This window comes from Musa acuminata, unplaced genomic scaffold (assembly GCF_036884655.1).
Source record: "Musa acuminata AAA Group cultivar baxijiao unplaced genomic scaffold, Cavendish_Baxijiao_AAA HiC_scaffold_1111, whole genome shotgun sequence".
NCBI lineage: Eukaryota > Viridiplantae > Streptophyta > Magnoliopsida > Zingiberales > Musaceae > Musa > Musa acuminata.
The window spans coordinates 78,856-98,292 of record NW_027021324.1 but is presented as its reverse complement, the minus strand read 5'-3'; the positions used below and the strand labels follow the sequence as shown (position 1 = coordinate 98,292).

Here is a 19,437-nt window from a genome sequence, read left to right as displayed (position 1 = left end):
AAACTGTAAGAACTATAAGGATTGATTTGTATGATAATAATTATGATCCAGTCATGGAAAGCATGGGTTTTGCAAGCTGAGGATGTTCTAGATGCCAAGTTGGTCTTTTATGCCCAGAAGGTGCTGGAACATGACAAATACGATGGAAAGGTGTTTTGCCATAGTCCTCATGCTCAGCAAGTCTGATGCGAGCATTCACAAAATTTCGGCGAGCTTACTAAACTTTGTTTTTGTGGCTTTTTGTTGGTCTCATCTGTGTTTCATTTTGATTATGATTTACATAATCATAAGAACACAAATAAAAAGATACAATTCAGTCCACAAAACAAGAAACATCATTGTTCAACACGTTGTCCTATTCAGAAAATATATTTGTGTATATGGTTAAATCAACGTCATATACAATCCCGTACAAGTATACTGTGGCTGAAATAAACTCATTGATAGACACATTTCAAGTTCTGATGCATGATGAATTTAGTGAGCCTTTTAGAATAAGCTAAGTCCATGAAAGCTAGTTGTTAGACTGGCTGATTTTTCCCCTGGAGGAGGAACCAATATAAGTTCTATTGAAATTGATAAGTGATGGAAGTTCTTAGTAACACCTGTTTCAGTTGTCGAATAAGAACTTTTTATTTTGATATTAAATCTATTAACAAGTCGCAATTGAAAGAATGATTCTAATTGATTGAACCTAAAACCAGGTTAAGAGTCATGGACTGTATTTCAGACAAGTTTTTTTTGTCTTTTTTCCCCCAAAAGGCATGTGACTATTTCAGATACTTCATGTCCATTTTCATGTGGAGTTTGTGGTCTGTATCTTGCTACATTCTGTTTCTATTTAAGATGTTAAAATCTTTTACATTGATTTTTGTCTTTGTATTTAAGATGTTCGACTGTGTGCTTTGCAATTAAAAAAATGTAATACCTTCTCAATCATTAATGTTAAATTTTACCACTTGCTTTTGCTTTAGGTATGCAACTGCAAGTGCACGCTCTGATGGTCTTCTTCTGCTATGCGGAGGGAGGGATGCTAACAGCGTGGTGAGTAAAATATATATATATTTTTTTATTGTTGGTAGTTGTACTCGGATGACATGTAAGACAATCAGTAGGAGGAAATTTGTGGTTTTTTTTTGTTGAAGTGCAAAGTCTTTAGTTGGATGGATTAGGGCCAAATAATCTGCTTAAAGGGTGCAAGGTTGCTAATTAATTTGTTTTTTTCTCAAGTGCCAAGTATGTCTCTATTTTCCTGTTGGAGGGCCTATGTTCTAGATAGAAAGTGCCATGTGAAGCACGTGGACTTGTGGTGTAGTGATAAGTAGTTTTATGGTCACATGGACTTTTGTTTCTTGGATGTGTTTGCATGACTGCATCTCTTCCTAGGATGAATGCCTTTTTATACTTCTAAAAGAGTCAAAAGTTCTGATAGTTGAGCTTTTTCGCATGTTGTACATGCATCTGCATATGCATAATTGGTGAAAATTGATTGTCATACTATTTTGTGAGGTGTTGTATTTGGGACAGACACCAAATACAAGCTTTTCCTGTTGTATTTAGTTACCAAAATATTGAAACTTGAAGGATCCTTTTGGGCACACTAATAAATGTTGCTCTTCAAGAAAACAAGCATCAACTAAGGAGTTGTGGGGGAAGCATTGGCCAAAGGTGGCTGATGCAATCTCGCCTCTAAGCATCAGCTAAGAAGTTGTGGTATCCATCACGGTCGTCAAAGGAACTACCATCGCGTAAAGCATATAGGTCTGGTTCATATTGCTTTTGGAAGGTAGGGTTCCAGCAGACAGCAGTTTGAGACTTGGGAAAATTTGATGATAGTTCACAAGATTTGATTCAGGATCAGGGCCTGATAATGGTGATGCGATGGAATCAATTGGATTGGATCAACAAGATTGGAAAAGGCCTAGAAAACAGTTCAATTTTATAATAAAAATTTAAAAAATATAAATATAGAAGATAAACACATTAAAAGGTTTATATATATATATATATATATATATATATATATATATATATATATATAATATTTTACATGATATCAATTTTCTAACGCATAATACATATCTTGCCCATAAAACATAATAAATATCATTAAATAAAAAACAATGTCTCATACCAAAAAGTTTGCAGTGGGATGGGTAGGTAGCATTCAGTACTAGGCAACAAATAAGAAATTAAGCATTAGACAAGAGGTGAAATTAAATCATAAATCATTATGATCAACAAGTTTATTGGTCACATACTAAACCACAAAATCAAACACTAAATATTATACCTTGTAATGGTAATACACTTAATAGTTAACTGAGGGGATATAAATAATGTAAGTTATTACCATTGATTTAAAAAGTGCTAGGCGCCAAAAGGTGCTAAGGTCCAAAAACGCTCGAGGCGCTAGGCGCTCGCCCGAGCGAAGCGATGCGCTAAAATATAAAAATATATAATATAATTAATAATAATTAATAATATTAAAATTAAATTAATATATTATTAATCTATTAACAATATTGAAAATTAATAATTTCAAATAAACCTAACAATATTAACAGTATACTATTAACAGTATACAGAAGGAGCAGAAGGAAGCGTGTGGGGTGCTGACTGAGAAAAGAGGAAGCGGCAGCGGGAGTTTAAGGAGGCAGCGGTAGGGGGAGCGGGAATGTAAGGAGGCAGCGGCAGCGGGAGTGTAAGGAGGCAGCGGCAGCGGGAGTGTAAGGAGGTAGCGGTAGCGGGAGCGGCGACAGCGGTAGCAGCGGGAGCAGGAGCGGCGAGCGGCGGCAGCGGTTGCCAGTAGCGATAGCGGCGAGCAATGAGAGCGGGAGCGGTAGCGGCAACGAGCAGGGTTAGGGTTGGGTAGCGACAGCTGATATCGGTTTTAGTTGGTTCGATTGAACCAACTAACCACCGGAGACTGAACCAGACCTAAAATCCTGGTTCGGTCGCCTGGTTTAACCCAGGCACTCGCCTGAAGCACCCAGCGCCTGGGCTCGGGCGAGCGCCCAGGCGGCGCCTCTTTGAAGCACGCCGCCTAGAAGTTTAGCGAGGCGCTCGGGCCTCGCCTCGCCTCGCCCGAGCGCCTTTTTAAATCACTGGTTATTACATCCAATCAATAATGACAACATAGGGTCAAATGTTGAGAGTTGCTCCTGCTGCTTTACTTCACCAATGTGATAGATTGGCATGAGGTTGAGTCCACTAGCATAAAGAAATCTTGATTTGGCTGGTAGAACATCAGCTTATCGGTGAGAACAGCTGAATCAGATGTTGAGAGTTGCTCCTGCTGCTTCACTTCACCGATGCGATAGATTGGAATGAGGTTGAGCCCACTAGCATAAGGAAATCTTGATTTGGCTGCTAGAACATCAGCTTGTTGGTGATAACAGCTGAATCAGATGGAAATTGGAATTGTGCAATTCTTTCATGGAATTAGAAATTTTGAATTTTCTGGTCAATTCTGAACAGTTTCATCCATTCTCACTGATGATGTTATATCAGCTAGATCATAGTTTCTCCGTTCAAAAGGGATCGATCGATCGAGTTTGAAGACTGTGACGACTCTTTTGAAATCTTCTTTTTACATATAACAAAAGCTAACAGAACTCCGTATGTCAAATTAAAACATGTTAAATTTAAGGGCATCTTTGTCTTCTTTATTTTATCATAATATTGCTCCAGTTAAACTTGTCCTGATTCTATTTAGTTATGTTTTGGATGAACTTTGGTGACAAAGCCAAACAACGGGGTCATATTTGTTAGGTTTTAGGGTTTGAGGGATATGTAGTAAAGTGGTGATTTTGAAGGATAAATGGGATATGCCCATCAAAATTCCCAATTTTTGAGGGATCAGTGCCCAAAGTTCCCAAGATGAAATCACATTGGTCGTTAAGATGTTTATGAGGCACTAAGTTCTTATCAGCTCCAAAATCATTTTCAACTTTGTTTCTCTATTTATGATTTTGCTACCCTAAAAAACTTATACCATTTATCTTTTATGTTTTCATGTTCTATATATTTGTAATTACTGTTCATTTCACATCAATTCATGAGATGACTAATCTCTATCACCATCCACTTGCCTTGCTAATCCAAGCAAATTTAACTTTTCAAGTTTTAAAAGTTACCGGTCCTGTCTTGGAAATATTCTCTTTCATCCTAAGTTTGTATGTTTTATGTCACTCCATAGGAATATTGGCTACATAGGCATGAGAATTTTGTTGTAACATTCAGATCTCAGTGAGAAATTAGCTACACTATTTTCAGCATATTAGTTTATGAACCGAACATTAATCACATGACTCAAAAATGCATATTTTAGCATCAAGGATGGTTCTAGCAGTCCGTACCAAATATATTTAACAGCATGCTTTTTAGCACCAAGGATGATTCTAGCAGTCTGTACCAAATATATTTAACTGTATGCTCCATCCTAGGCACTAATTAGGTCAATAATCTTAACAAACCCATGATACAAAAATAGGATAAGCTAAAGAGCATTATAAAGTCAACAAAATGTATGAGCTACAAGTCTGCATAAATTTATCCAACATATGACAAAGGAATAAGACCTTCACAAAATTCATATATATATATATATATATATATATCAATGAATGTATTAACAAAGCTTCATATGTCTAAATGTATGTATGTTGGATATGTGGCTTACTAGTAATTAGGGTCTTTCATCACAAAAAGTAAAATACATCAGTGAGAATCTTTGCACAGATAGGAGGGATATGGTATGATCTCGTGATCAGTTTGGACTGGTCATGGCTCATGATTGACCTGGCTTTGGTGGACCCAACATAATCTCAGTTATAGTATTAGCATACTTTTAAACTTTTTAGGTTTTCTTTTTGGGATTTGGTCCCACTTCCCTGATTACTTGTTCTTGAAACCTCGGATGATGAGCATGGATAAAGTTTGGCTATGTACTTTATGTTAAGCATATAAACTGATGATATTCCTAAGTGATACTTGTCTTATGAAGACATGATGACCATGTAGGATCTCTTGTAATTATTTGTCTGCGATTTCATTAACCGTTACTGTGGTGAGCTGATTAGTGAACATTGTGTTGATTCTGTAGCCTTTATCAAGTGCATATGGTCTTGCAAAACACAGGGATGGGCGTTGGGAATGGGCTATGGCTCCTGGTGTCTCTCCGTCTCCAAGATACCAGCATGCAGCTGTGAGATTCTCATTTCTTTTTGCAACTATTTTCCATTCTTATTGCTTATTATTACAACACTAGATATTTATGTTCAGAAGCATTGTTTTTTTAGGTTTTTGTTAATGCAAGACTTCATGTGTCTGGAGGGGCCCTTGGTGGTGGACGGATGGTAGATGACTCTTCAAGCATTGCAGGTAAGTTGCACTCATTCAAATGGAGGCGTTTAGGTGGACCGATTTCTTTCATGAACCCTTGTGATAATATTAACTCATTTAGTTAGAAGCATACTGACTGGTTTTAAATCATTCCTTTAAAGCTTTGTACTTATTGGATATCTAAATATGATTGGAAAAAGGTGCTGATGTTATCTATCCACTGACTTAGCATTTCTGTAGGTGGACACCAAATTGTGAAATACTTGTATCCAGGATTCATTGTGCAACTGATGGTTTTGTTCTTTAATGATGCTGTCTGAGTGAATACTTGTGCATATTTTGGTTACTAGAGAAACAAAAATTTGAAATTGGCAGGGTTAGGAAATTGAAAATAGGTCTGGAAGATTGGTGTTATTATAAACCAGGAACATTTATCCAGAATGAATTATCCCTTATGTTAATGTTGGAGGAAAATTCTTGTTTCCTTTGTTAATTGAGCTGAAATTGTCAACTGGAACTGGTACAAACATAATATTCATTCAAGTTAGGCTAAAATGTCGAAGTACAAAATATGATTGCTTTGTCAGAGTACATCAAGGTTGAAGCTTGACATTTGCAACATATTTATTATAGTTTTCATCTAACATGAATAATGAAATATGGCTGAACTTTTGTAGCTATAAAGATTGCATTATAAATATTTGATTAATTATACGTCAAAATGTATATGATCTTAATTTTCTTACCAGGAAAGTATTTTGAAGACTAAGGGAAATCTGAAAAAAACCACCAAAACTTGTGAAATGAGATGGACTCAGCAAAGTAGTGGCAAATTCTTTTATAGTATTTTTTTTCGTCTTTTTATAAATTATACACAATACTTTAGGACTTCGAGTCCTTGAACAAAATCTCAAGCAATATTAGTGACCATGAGAAGAACATGTAAATTAAAGGAAGTGAAGGTCTGGACACAAAATTATTAAAGCAGTGTTCTATTTTCTTTTAATAAATTAGATGCAATAATTTAGGATTTATTGTGAACAAGATAACAAGCAACTAACAATTCTAAGAAGAAAGTATAATTAATAGAGGAATTATGCTAAGGTTGCTTATCGACATATTTATATTAGAGACGGAGGTGCTTTGGTGCTCTTCTATATCTTAATCTACTGAACGTCAGTATGATACTAGTGATTCCAGCTGATATACAGACCCTGACTAGTACCAACCGAAAAAAATTAATAATAACCTCTCAGACCATATGGTCCAATATTGGTCCTTTGTTGGACAGATATTAACCAGTTGATTTGTACCATATTGATCCATGTTGAAATACTTGCTTGATTTATAGATTATGTTTGAATCATGGGTCTATCATGTATTGTTTTTTTTTTATGACTGTTTGTTACATTGCTAACTTGTTAAATGATCATATATTGTTTTTGTTGAGATATTACTATATTACAGTCCCATATGATATGTATGGTCAAGATAGATATCATCAATGAGACCTTTTTTTTTGTGATTGGTGTCATAGATGATTGATTGTCATTCAGAGTCATTATTACAAAAAAATAAAAGTTATATTTTATTGGTTTATCACATTGGTAGGACCAAAGCTTGAGGACTCATTGTATGGTACTGGTATTTAGAGGGGCCTGATATGTGTCTTGTCAGTCCTTGTTGTAATCAAGTTATTGACTGGGTGAAGTTGTTTAAAAAGTGTTTCTTAGGAGCAGCTACTTCTAAAGCAGATGTAGCTGTTAGTGACCTTAGAGATGAAATGCGTTAATTTGCTAATAATTATCTGGTATCTGGTTCATTGTCAGAACTGGAACCAAAATCGGATTTATATATTTTAAAATGGAATGGTCAATTCCCTTGACATGTTTGGTTTGTGATTCTGAATTTGGAATTTAAATCCATCTAGTTTATGAATCATTGTATCTATATTATTTTTTCATGAAGATATGTAGCTATAAGAAAATTGATTTCATATATGCACAAATTTCACAAATATTTAAATTATTGAGATCTAATACATAAAGAAAGATATTTTTGTTACATAAAATATCTTTCTTCAAATTGGGATTGAGAATTGAAACACTATAACATTAATAGGATTTTGACACCCCTCAAATAGAGATTGGATTCACTCAAAGAGTAGGAATCGAAGTCCAAGATTGGCAACAAACTTTAGAAATCAGAATTGTCCACTTTTGTTCTGATTCAAGTGCTCAATCCCTGAAACAAAAGCCGTGTTGGTTTTGCTATTTTAGAGTACTAACATCACTGTCGTCATCCACTTTCCAAATTCTGCTGAAGATTTCCATGGAGCTTGTTTGAGTCAATGTTTTTCTTCATAGTAAGTGATATCGATATTGAAAGGCTTCAATGAGCACTAGTAGTAGGCTTAGATTAGATCAAGTCATGCTTTGTCCTTCAGAAACTCAATTGAGGAAAACTATGTTGAACATAGAAGCAAAATTATAATTTTGAGTTTGATGATAGTATGAATGTTTTAGTCCCAGTTGAATTCACAAATATGAAGTGTATAATGCCATTGTCCACATGCATTTAAAAGATTTTTTGTTTTTATCAAATGTTCTCTTTAGTCCCAGTTGAATGCAAACATGTGAATTACATAATGCCCTAGTGCATAATAATTTCATCAATGTTCTCTTTACTTCTTCCAGAATACTGTTTATGTTCTATTATAACTTCTTTTCCTGCAGCTGAAGTATATGTTGGCTTAGTTGTTCATATCCTTTGTTTCATTCTTTGCAAACAATGTTTTCTGAAGCAAGCCGTGGAATGGAGTCCACATGGTTGCCCATGGTTGCTGCATGTAACTGTTCATTGAAATAAAGAAAATTGGTTCTTGCATTGATAATGTTGATGTGTTATTTTGGCTATTAATTTCTTGTTGCATGATTACAATGTTTCTTTAAGCATTTTTCCACAAATTACATATATAACAGTTATCTTGGTTTCTTAAGTTCTTCTCTGTGCTTTGTTTGGGTTAGTGTTGGATACTGCTGCTGGAGTTTGGTGTGATACAAAGTCTGTTGTCACTAGTCCCAGGACAGGTAGATATAGTGCAGATGCAGCTGGTGGTGATGCATCTGTTGAGCTCACACGGCGTTGTAGGCATGCAGCCGCTGCAGTTGGAGATTTGATCTTTATTTATGGAGGGTTACGTGGAGGTAACAATCAAACTTATTTATCTGTTCTAAAGAGTATTGGTTTTCATCCTTCTTTTAAAGGAAAAAAAAGGAGGAAAGAGAAGGGGCATGAGTTATCAAAATTTCACCTCTCTAGATTATCTTTATGTCATGAAAATGTTTCTGAGTAAGGGCTTTTGAGTTTTGACATATCTGTTTGTGCAAATTTTGGAAATAGTATATTTGTTCAGACAAATTTTACTATATAAGCTCTTTCAAATAGTAATATTCTCCACATGTATCTCTCACATTGATATACATCCATAAAACCCAGCTTAACTACTACCAAATGTAGCGATCAATAGCTAATTTTAGTTAATGAGAGTATATAATACGAGGAGAGGTAGAGGAAGACCTAAAAATTTTTAATAGAAACTATAAATAAGGATGTAAGTATTCTGAATTTAATGAAACATATGGTGTCTTACGTATCTCAATGGTGGCAAAAGATCTATGTAGCCGACCTCAAATAATTATAATTTATGATTTTTTGTTGTTGTTGTTGTAGAATACATAAAAATATAATAGAACTATAATACACTTAATGTTCCTGTCTTATAACAATCAAGAAATAGGGTATTAATATTAGAGTTTTATCCAACCATTAAACGACAGTCAGCTGAAGAAGATTTACTTAAAGATGTTATACAATTTTTTTGAGTTTTGCAAGGATGCATTTGCTAAACTCATATTTGGAGGGATAAATATGAAAGTCAACAACTTTGGAGGGTTATGTATGCCCATTTTTCCTTAAAATAAAATGCCATCATTTTGATTCTTAGCAGGCATGCATTATTCTTGGGCTTTTTATCGGCTAACAATTTATTTACTCAGTGAGAGATTTATAACCATTTTCATCAATATTTCATTTTTATCTGTAGGTTTGTTCAGGATTTGTTTTAAAAAGTGAAATATGCTCATTGTCAATATATCATGCATCCTGAACTAATCTACCCTAACTAATCTTTTAAGATTTGACCAAATTTTATTACTTTGTACTAGCATGTCGATATTGATCTGCTCACGATAAATTTTTGAACCTTTATAAATAGGTTTGTTGATTTGTTTTTCATGAATATCATTGTCCTGTTATCATGCTGTACAAATACACTTTTGTTCAAAAAATTTATTATCTATAGCTGAGAAGGTAGGCATAAATACTGTGGGATATCATACACAGAATCTTATTGTCTTACGTGTTCATGGTTTGTGTAGGCCCATGCATATCAATTAGCAATGGTTTGAGCTTTAAAATATTTACTGGAAAGTCACCTATCTAATTAGAATATTAATTTTGAATTGCAAATGTTGTCTAAATAAAACAGCTGAACAGTGCAGAAAAAGTTCTTGATATTTGATTGTGCTGATAACTGACATGGATGTGGTGCAATTCTCTTGGATCTGTGGCCTGTCATTGATTCATTTTTATTTTTCATTATCATAATTCTTTACAATGTATATGCACTATCATAAAATTAAGATTATGGGAAAAAAGTCCAAGCAAAGAAGAATAAGTAATATTATGCTAGCATGACCACTTAATTACAATCTTTGAAAACCACCAGTCTCTTTATAGTTTATACTCTTTGATAGAACCATAAACTGATAAATCTGTTGTTGGTCTTTGGAGCAAGAACTTTAGAATAGTTATGTCTCAGACATAATTGTATGGTTAGATGAAATTCATTATGTTGAGTGAAATATTATACTCCGCTTCTCGAAGAGAGATTAGTTTTACAAAAGAATAGAATGTAGCAATGGGTTTGGCTTTAGATGGATTGTGTCTGTAGCTGGATTATTCCTTGCATAACAAAATATCATTGTTTTTTAACTATTTTCTTGCATGCCAATCAACATATTGTAATGGATTGGAACATATTGTACCAGAATGACACCTGCATGCACCATTGTGACATATGCCAGAGGTGTCAACCCAACATATTGATAAGCCAATATGTGACATATGCTGACCGGTACAGTGATCATGCAGTGCCAGGAAGATATGACAAATTCCCTTCAACAGCAGTGACAAATTTGCCTACCATTATGTATAACTCCTTGTGATGTGAAACAATAGTCGTTGCCTAACATTGTGTTTTAACTTTTAACTATAATGATCTACCATTTGTTCCTTTGTTTCAAAATTTTTGGCACCTAAAGTTGAACAGATTTATGAACAGTGAATTAAATAACCCCATATACTGTTGATAGTATTGAGGTTGTGCCAAAAAATTGCAACCACAGTTTGGAGATATTAGCCACAATATTTGTTGTATATCACCACATCCAATCAATCACAAGCAGGAGAGAATGTCTGGTCTGAGTGGAATCATTTAATGTTGACTTAGATTAAGCTGATAGTGTCAGTAAAAAGCACCATTTGTCATCGGGTACATTTTCTTTTTTTTTTAATTGCTTAATTAGGGTGCCATTTTTGTTCAAAATGATTTTGACCAAGCATTACTAGAGAAGGAAAACAATCCTTTGAATGTCTTAACTCATTGCTGTGTTTTGCTCATATATGTATATCTGTTTTGTTATCTTGGAATATGCACAACAAATGGAGTTTTTCGATGGTGATGTTTGTTCGAGATCTGTGTGAACTGTCACATGTTTTAGTTCTTAACTAGATTGTGGTTTTGCTGCAGGTGTGCTTCTTGATGATTTACTTGCTGCTGAAGATCTGGCTGCTGCTGAAACAACAAGTGCCGCTTCTCATGCTGCAGCAGCAGCTGCTTCTCTTAATGTACAATCTGGAAGAATGCCTGGAAGATACACATATTCTGATGAAAGATCAAGGCAAGATATTCCTGAAACAGTTCCTGATGGTGAAATCATGGTGGGAACTCCTGTTGCTCCTCCAGTAAATGGGGATATGTACACTGACATAAGCACTGAAAACGCATTGCTGCAGGGATCAAGGTATTCTACTAGTTATCACTAAATATTCGTGTTGTTTTTCGTTTTTTTCCTATAATTTCTTACACAAATTTCTGATGTTAGCTACAAATTGCTAATTTTTTGTCATTCAAGTTCTTAGGTTAGATTGCCTAGAATTTTGTAGAATATGTTGCTTATGGCTGATTTTGCTGCAGGAGACCGAGCAAAGGTGTTGAGTATTTAGTCGAAGCCTCAGCAGCAGAGGCTGAGGCAATTAGTGCTACTTTAGCTGCTGCGAAGGCACGACAAATTAATGGTGAAGTTGAACAATTGCCCGATAGAGATCGTGGTTCAGAAGCCACACCAAGTGGGAAGCCAATCTCAAGCATGGATAAGGTGCCAGATCCTTTTGCAAATAATACACCACCAGCAGGGGTTCGGCTTCACCACAGAGCGGTTAGTGTAGTACGTCAACATGTTGGTTATAGCCTTTTTTTATCATACCAATCAACATATTATCTTTTGGCACTATATTCTCACATTAGCTGTCAGAAAAAAATGATGACACAAATATTTCTTTGACCTTGAAATTCAACATGTGCACCATGCAGGTGGTGGTAGCTGCAGAGACAGGAGGTGCGTTGGGTGGTATGGTCAGACAGCTTTCAATCGATCAGTTTGAAAATGAAGGCAGGAGGGTCAGTTATGGTACTCCTGAGAGTGCGACTGCAGCCAGGAAGTTGTTAGATAGACAAATGTCTATTAATACTGTGCCCAAAAAGGTTGACTTTATTTTTATAAAGTAAAAAACTAAAAACAAGCTATGTTTATAAGTTTCATGCACTTTAGAGTTGCATCTTTGGCTTGATTCATGGGAAATATGATGCTTTTTACTTGTTTATATAATCTTGGTTGCTTATATTTAAGATACTGACAATAGCAAATTTGAAATTATTAAAATTTCTTCTAGCACTATTAGTTAAAAAAATCAACCTGCAATAGAAACTCAAGAATTGAGCATCGGAGCTAGTATATCAAATGTGTGCTTATATATGTATCTGCCTATGCATCTTGCATAAAGTGACCTCATCTTATTCCTGGATATATGTAACACTGATCCAGGTTATAGCACATCTTTTGAAGCCACGTGGTTGGAAGCCCCCTGTACAGAGACAGTTTTTCTTAGATTGCAATGAAATTGCAGATCTGTGTGACAGTGCCGAAAGAATATTTACTGGGGAGCCAAGTGTTCTACAAATAAAAGCTCCTGTCAAGATCTTTGGTGATTTACATGGTCAGTTTGGAGATCTCATGCGGTTATTTGATGAGTATGGAGCTCCTTCAACAGCAGGGGACGTAGCGTGAGTATCTTGTTTATATGCATGAATTGCGACTTGATTTGTCAAAGTGATATGTATTAACTTAGATTCCAGCTTCTTCGAGTTAGCATAAATTTTAACTGCTTTTTGTTTTTGCTTCTGATTTACTGTATAAACAGACTCAATACTCTATTCCAACCTTGTTTAATATACTTATTGTACTTTTGGTTGCATATTCTGAGCTGCTTGCTTCCCATTGTATAATTTTCAGAACATGGACTGCAATTTCTTTGTTAGGATGTATTTTTTAATTGTGTTTAGGTGAATTTTGTCCTTCACGCAATGCTGATTCTCTTTTATGTCTTTCAGTTATATCGATTACCTCTTCTTGGGAGACTATGTTGATCGTGGTCAGCATAGCTTAGAGACAATTTCTCTTCTTCTTGCATTGAAGGTATTATAGGGATGGTCTCATGCATCTAGTGTTGGATTTAGTCTTTCTGCAACTATGATTTAAGAAGATAATTACTTGTTAAAGTAAATATTTATCTTTTTTATTTTGTATGGCAGGTTGAGCATCCTCATAATGTACATTTAATCCGTGGAAATCATGAGGCAGCAGATATCAATGCTTTATTTGGCTTCCGGATTGAGTGCATCGAGCGAATGGTACTTATTTGTTGTTTGCAAGTATTTGAGCTATTTCTTTCTATTCACCACTTTCATTATCTGGAAACAGGGAGAGCGAGATGGGATCTGGACCTGGCATCGCTTTAACCGACTTTTTAATTGGCTGCCTTTAGCCGCATTGATTGAAAAGAAAATTATCTGCATGCATGGTGGGATAGGTCGGTCCATAAATCATGTGGAGCAGATTGAGAACCTTCAGCGTCCAATCACAATGGAAGCAGGCTCGATAGTTCTTATGGATCTTCTGTGGTCTGTTTTCTACAAGTAGTTTTTTGTCCGATATACAATTTAGTTTATCAGTAACTAATGCAGTTGTTAGTTTCCTAATAATTTAGGTCTGATCCTACTGAAAATGATAGCGTTGAGGGGCTTCGACCAAATGCTAGGGGTCCAGGCCTCGTCACTTTTGGGGTTAGAATCTTAGCCTTTACTTTTGTGTGTTTGTTGATGTGCACGGTGATATCAATCTCAAGTGTTGCTGCAGCCTGATCGTGTTATGGAGTTCTGCAATAACAATGACCTCCAGTTGATAGTACGAGCACATGAGTGTGTGATGGATGGTTTTGAGCGTTTTGCTCAGGGACATTTGATTACTCTTTTCTCTGCAACCAATTATTGTGGTATGAATGTGTTTTTAACATGCTTGGCTTCTGATTTTAGGTTGTTGCCCCTAATTTTTCTAAATGGTCTGTGTGGGTATAGGGACTGCAAACAATGCAGGGGCAATTTTGGTTTTAGGAAGAGACCTTGTGGTTGTCCCAAAACTCATTCATCCTTTACCCCCTGCCATTAGTTCACCTGATGCGTCGCCAGAGCATCACACCGAAGATACATGGATGCAGGTATTGCACTGTTCCTTCTACAAATCTAGTTCTCGATGATGCATTCCCCGTGTTCTTGATGTTTTTTTTTCTACTGGCTCCTCAGTTTTTTGATCCTTGGACTGCTTCTTTTGTTGCATCAGGAACTCAATGCCAACAGGCCCCCGACACCAACCCGGGGCCGACCTCAATCATCTAATGATCGAGGTTCTCTTGCCTGGATATAGCAATCATCTGAGAGATGCTGCAGTCAATCATATTCTCTGTCTGGTCTGAGGCTTTACTGGGATATGTGACTGGCCCATTTCAAACACAAGGAACCATTTTTGCTAGTTTGAAGCGACATCGATCACTGCTGTAAAGGTCTATAAGAGGTCAGCACAAGAGCTACACGTTGAAGTTGCAAAGAAAAAGCTGGCATCTGTGGATGAGCAACTGATACATAACCCAACACGTATCATGTGGCTGGTTCACTGCACCTGGATGAAACCAGTCCGAAGCTGCCTCAGTTCCTTGCAAGGTTCACCTGTGTATATGTAGCTGCCGGATAGGTGTGTGTGTACGTTGGTTTTCTATTCACCATTGGAATTATTGATAGGTTCTCTCTGGTATGTATGTATTCTTTGGTGCATTCAGTTTTGTTTGAGGGACACAAAATAGTTTTGGTAACAGCCACACGAGTTCTAAGATCCATGGGAAGTCCTGTATCATAGCGCTATCTCTACTTGCAGCACTTGTATTTTTGTTGGTGGTGGGTCTGGTACCTGGCGAATTCAAATTTATTCTGAGCAAACATTATGGTCATCCGAGTCTAATTGTAGGAGATTAATATCAGTTGAATCCGCAGGAGATTTGAGCTCTACTGAGGTACACACCTCTCATCTCCGGATAATTCGTCTCTATTAAATTCTGCGCTAGTTTCTCATCTCCCATGTTAATGTGTCTCACTGACACTGAGAGTGAAATGTCATGATTTGATCCTTTACAGAAGACATGCATACGATTCCTGGTGTGGGAAAAGGTGTTATTGAATCCATGTTCTGGATTAGTTAGGAATCCGGATTTGATAGACCGATTTATTTTGACGGTACGAATTCAAGAAAGATTTCGTGTCTTTTTTTTTTTTTTGGGTCTACGTATGTGTTTTCATGTGAAACGTTTCATTCAGGTGGTCACCTATGATTAAGAAGTGATGAAACCTGTCCAACCCACCTCCGACGGGAAAGCGAATTTGCTTTACGTCTTTGAGGGGAAAGCTAACCCGATGAGACATGTCATGTCGGCAGAACTGCCAGCAGAAATCATCATTGGATGGGTTGGCAAATAATAATTGATACCTGCCATTAGGAAGGAACATGCAAAGGAAAGTCATCCACGAAAAGCAGGGGAAGAAAGAAAGAAAGAAATCACCCAGTGACGAGTGATCCATTTCGTCCGAAAAAGAAAACAAAACAAAGAACAGCATCACAAAAATAGAACAAGTACCAGTACGATTGAAAAGATATGAGGGTTAGGACGGTGGGGAGGCCGATGACGAGGACGAATTGTTAGTGTGGGTTAGGACGATGGAGAGGACGATGATAAGAATGATGATGAGGATGATGATGATGGCGATGCAGGTCCACTTGCGGGTGCTCTTCTGGTGCTGGCGGGCGGCGCCGAGCTGCTCGGTGCCGTGGCGGACGAAGGACTGGGCGCGGCCGACGTTGCTCTCGATGTCGTCCAGCTGCTGCCCCTGCGCCTCCACCAACACCGCCATGTCCATGAACACCTGCTGCAGCTCCAGCAGGCTGCGCTCCAGCTCCGCCACTGCCCCGTGCCACTCCCGGATCTCCGCCACCACGTCCAGCACCCGGCCCCGGCCCTGCTCCTCGATGGCCCGTTGCAAGAACCGCTCCCCCTCCCCCGTCGCCACCAGCTCGTCCACCGTCGCCTCGTCCGGCACATCCCCCGTGACCGTGTAGTAGCGCCGCTCCACCGTCTCTCGGTAGTCGGAGGCGACCTTGGAACGGAGCTCCGCGAAGGCGTCCATCGAGTCGCGGAGCTTCTTGCGAAGGCCGGCGACGACAGAGGTGCGGGTGCGGTCGGTGGTGGTGCCGGGCCCGCAGCCGGGGACGGCGCGGTTGGCGGCGTTGGCGCGGTCCAGGGACTCGAGTCGGAGCTTGATGAACTTGGCCTTCTTGAGGGCGAGGGCAACGTCGGCGTCCATGCGGGCGCGAAGGGCGCGCACCGCCGACGCCTCGTGCAGGGACTTCCCCTCCTCGTTTGCCTCGTGTAAGCTGCGGTGCAGGCGCTCCACCTCCCGCAGATCATTCTTGAGGGTCTCCACGTCTTCGAAAAAACTGTCCAGGTTCGCCCCGCCCGCCGCCATCTGCAATTCCGAGCCTCGTCCGCCACCGGACTCGACGTCTTGTCGCCAAGATGCGGAAGAAAAGAGGTTGTTCATCTCGCCCTCGCTTTGATCACCCTCCCTTCTTTTATCTCAATCACTGAACGATAGATAGGCTCTCTCTCTCTCTCTCTCAACACCTTTTCCTCTTTTATTTCTTAATACTCTACAACTGTAACCATATAACTCGTAATAAATGCCGACGAGAGAGTGAGGGAAAGAGGAGAGCAGTGGAGGTGGATTCGGAGAAGGTCAGTGAGTGGAACAAAAGACACGGTTTTAGACACGGGATGGATGCAGGAAGAGACCTAGCGATGTTTGCCCCAACGCCTCCCTTGGTTTGATTGGTTCTTTGGGTGAACAAGCGAGAAAACGCAAAAAAAAGGAAGGAGAAGGAAAATGCAAGGACGCGTGGAGGAGGAAGAGTCGACGAGGTTGCCGCCAGGGTAAGGGGACGGAGGAAACGGGAAAGATCGCAGGGAGAAGAAAGGTTCAACGCGGTTTGCCCCCACCATTTATCGGCTCAAATCGATTAATCAAATCAATCTAAATACCTAATTTTACAAACATCATATGTTTAATTTTATAAATATTAGTGTCGTATAATTGGACTATATTCCAGCTAAATTAAATTAAATTAAATTAAACTAATTTATTTTTTTTTAAAAAAATATTTTTTTAATTACTTAAAATTATAAACTGATTAACAAGTCAAACGAATTGAATTAATCGATTTCAAATCGATTTGATTAGATAGATTCAAATAGTTTCCGATTTGAATTATCTTACTTTAATCAAATCGAATCAAAAATAATAAGTTTGGTTTGAACCGGTTTAAAATCATCTAAAATATATCGAGGAACTAATTGAAACAAGTGTTATACATTTATCTGGAACAAACTGAGAAGGACATTGTCCATCCTGAATTTGAGCTATAAAAGGATAAAAATTAAGTGAAACTCCAACTTTTTTCCACATTGAAGGTTTGAGGACAATAGAATTAACTAACAAGTTTAGACTGGATCCATTATCACTAACATGAGCATAGATACTTTAGATCGCCGGTTCAGACTCATCAAGTTAATATAGGTCGATTAACCAATATAAAGGTGTTTGTTGGACTTATATAATCAATATAAAACATTTAAACCTAACATGTAAATTACACATCTCAATTAACAAAATATATAGTCAAAACCAGAATGTTCAGTATCGAGAGAACATTTGGAGATCCCATATCAAACATAGCAGGTAAAGTATGATGTCAAGCTTCGTAGTGTTGATTCATTTCTCGGTTAGACCATCAGTTCAAATCATAGAACAATGCCAATCTATGATCTAAACCAGGCAAGAACTCAAACTTTGAGTTTGTTTCAAGATGAGGAATGATTTAAAGCTCTTTCTAGTCCTTTCAAATTATTTAGACTACACCAAGTCATCATGATGACTCAGCTGAATCGGCTTACCTATATGTTATCTACATATTTTTTATTAAGATATATAATAATAATATTATTAATATTATTATTGTTATTCTTATAATCACTAAAAGCTAAAATATTATCCTAACCAATCTAAGTTAGCACATCTAAGCTAATAAAAGGCACACTATCATGTTGCCCTTTATGACTCAATAAAATGCTAACGTGCCTATAGGAAAGAAACGTAACTTAGAAGGACCTATCACATGTATGTACGCGAAACAATTTAATTCTACTAGTCATCAAAAAGACTAAAGCAAACATCTATACATACCAAAATGTGGCGAAGCTATGTCAGACCGCATTCACCGCAACATCATTCACAACCCAGTGCTTGTAGATTCTAACAATAGAAAACAGTAGAGGGCGGTCACGATGAAATCAGGCAAATCGATCGACGGAACCCTAATCAAGATTATTATCTCATAAATGACGAGAAAAGTCAAAATGATTAAGACATCGTAAGGATGTTTAGGGGACGGATCAAAGAATCCAACCAACACGGGGATCAGCGATTTAACGAGAAGGACTACCCATCTTAGAATTACAACCACCGAATAAGAATGAGGGAAGACTCCAATCTTACGACGAGATGAAGCAAATCAATCGACAGAAACCCCAATCAAGATTCTTATCTCACAATCGAGCGATCCGAGAACCCGATCTAAGAAGACCAGAAAGAGAAAACGAAAGAGGCCTCCATATCTCATGACGAAGTGGGGCAAAACCAATCCGCAGACACCTAACCACGATTCTTATCTCACAATCGAGCGATCCAAGAACCCGATCCAAGAAGACCAGAAAGAGAAAACGAAAGAGGGTTCCATATCTCATGACGACGTGGGGGCAAAAACGATTTCTTATCCCACAATCGACCGATCAACGACAAGAGCGAAAAAAGGATTAGGGCATCGTACAGATATTCAATGCAAGTATCAGAGAATCAAACCCAACCATCGAGAAAACGAGGACGAATTTCGACGCTGGCTGTGATCTCCCATGGCGATCGTGAAGCCAAAGCGGCGATTCGTTCGTCGCCCGCTCCTTCCTCTCCTCTTCCCGCTCTTGAGAGAGAGAGAGAGAGGTCGCCCAGAAGACACTGCTATTTAACGTGGTCAAGAACTTGGTCCCACATCACTACTGTCATATCAGTTACCCATCAACCCATCTTCTGGTATTAGAGAATGCCACGTAGGATCCCTAATGTGTGGTTATCAGTGTCTCAAGTTATTGGGCAGGTACGTGCGGGGTACGTTAGTTGGGAGGGTCGTTTCTGGACCATTAATA

The 19,437-nt window shown here is 37.9% G+C and overlaps 2 protein-coding genes across 2 annotated transcripts; one reads left to right on the top strand and one right to left on the bottom strand.

Moving 5' to 3' along the window:
* Positions 1–964: 964 nt before the first annotated feature.
* Positions 965–15,084, top strand: LOC135666597 (serine/threonine-protein phosphatase BSL3-like). Its single transcript, XM_065178191.1, has 15 exons — positions 965–1,044; positions 5,108–5,209; positions 5,304–5,385; positions 8,373–8,552; positions 11,219–11,492; positions 11,666–11,906; positions 12,062–12,232; positions 12,573–12,811; positions 13,139–13,223; positions 13,340–13,438; positions 13,509–13,708; positions 13,795–13,870; positions 13,944–14,079; positions 14,162–14,301; positions 14,424–15,084. Exons 2-15 carry the CDS (start codon positions 5,165–5,167, stop codon positions 14,505–14,507), a joined length of 2,052 nt encoding a protein of 683 aa, XP_065034263.1. The 5' UTR covers positions 965–1,044; positions 5,108–5,164; the 3' UTR covers positions 14,508–15,084.
* A 590-nt stretch (positions 15,085–15,674) lies between these two features.
* LOC135666598 (syntaxin-121-like) lies at positions 15,675–19,240 on the bottom strand. The gene is made up of 2 exons (XM_065178192.1): positions 19,105–19,240; positions 15,675–18,493 (listed from the first exon to the last, which is right to left on the bottom strand). The coding sequence occupies exon 2, from the start codon at positions 16,724–16,726 to the stop codon at positions 15,791–15,793; it is 936 nt and encodes a 311-aa protein (XP_065034264.1). The 5' UTR covers positions 16,727–18,493; positions 19,105–19,240; the 3' UTR covers positions 15,675–15,790.
* Positions 19,241–19,437: the final 197 nt, after the last annotated feature.

Coding starts and splice junctions, on each gene's coding strand:
- LOC135666598 (XM_065178192.1), bottom strand. CDS start 16,726: ATGAACAACCTCTTTTCTTCCGCATCTTGGCGACAAGACGTCGAGTCC.
- LOC135666597 (XM_065178191.1), top strand. CDS start 5,165: ATGGCTCCTGGTGTCTCTCCGTCTCCAAGATACCAGCATGCAGCT. Junction 13,224..13,339: donor CTCTTCTTCTTGCATTGAAG/GTATTATAGGGA, acceptor TTTGTATGGCAG/GTTGAGCATCCTCATAATGT. Junction 13,709..13,794: donor GTTCTTATGGATCTTCTGTG/GTCTGTTTTCTA, acceptor CTAATAATTTAG/GTCTGATCCTACTGAAAATG.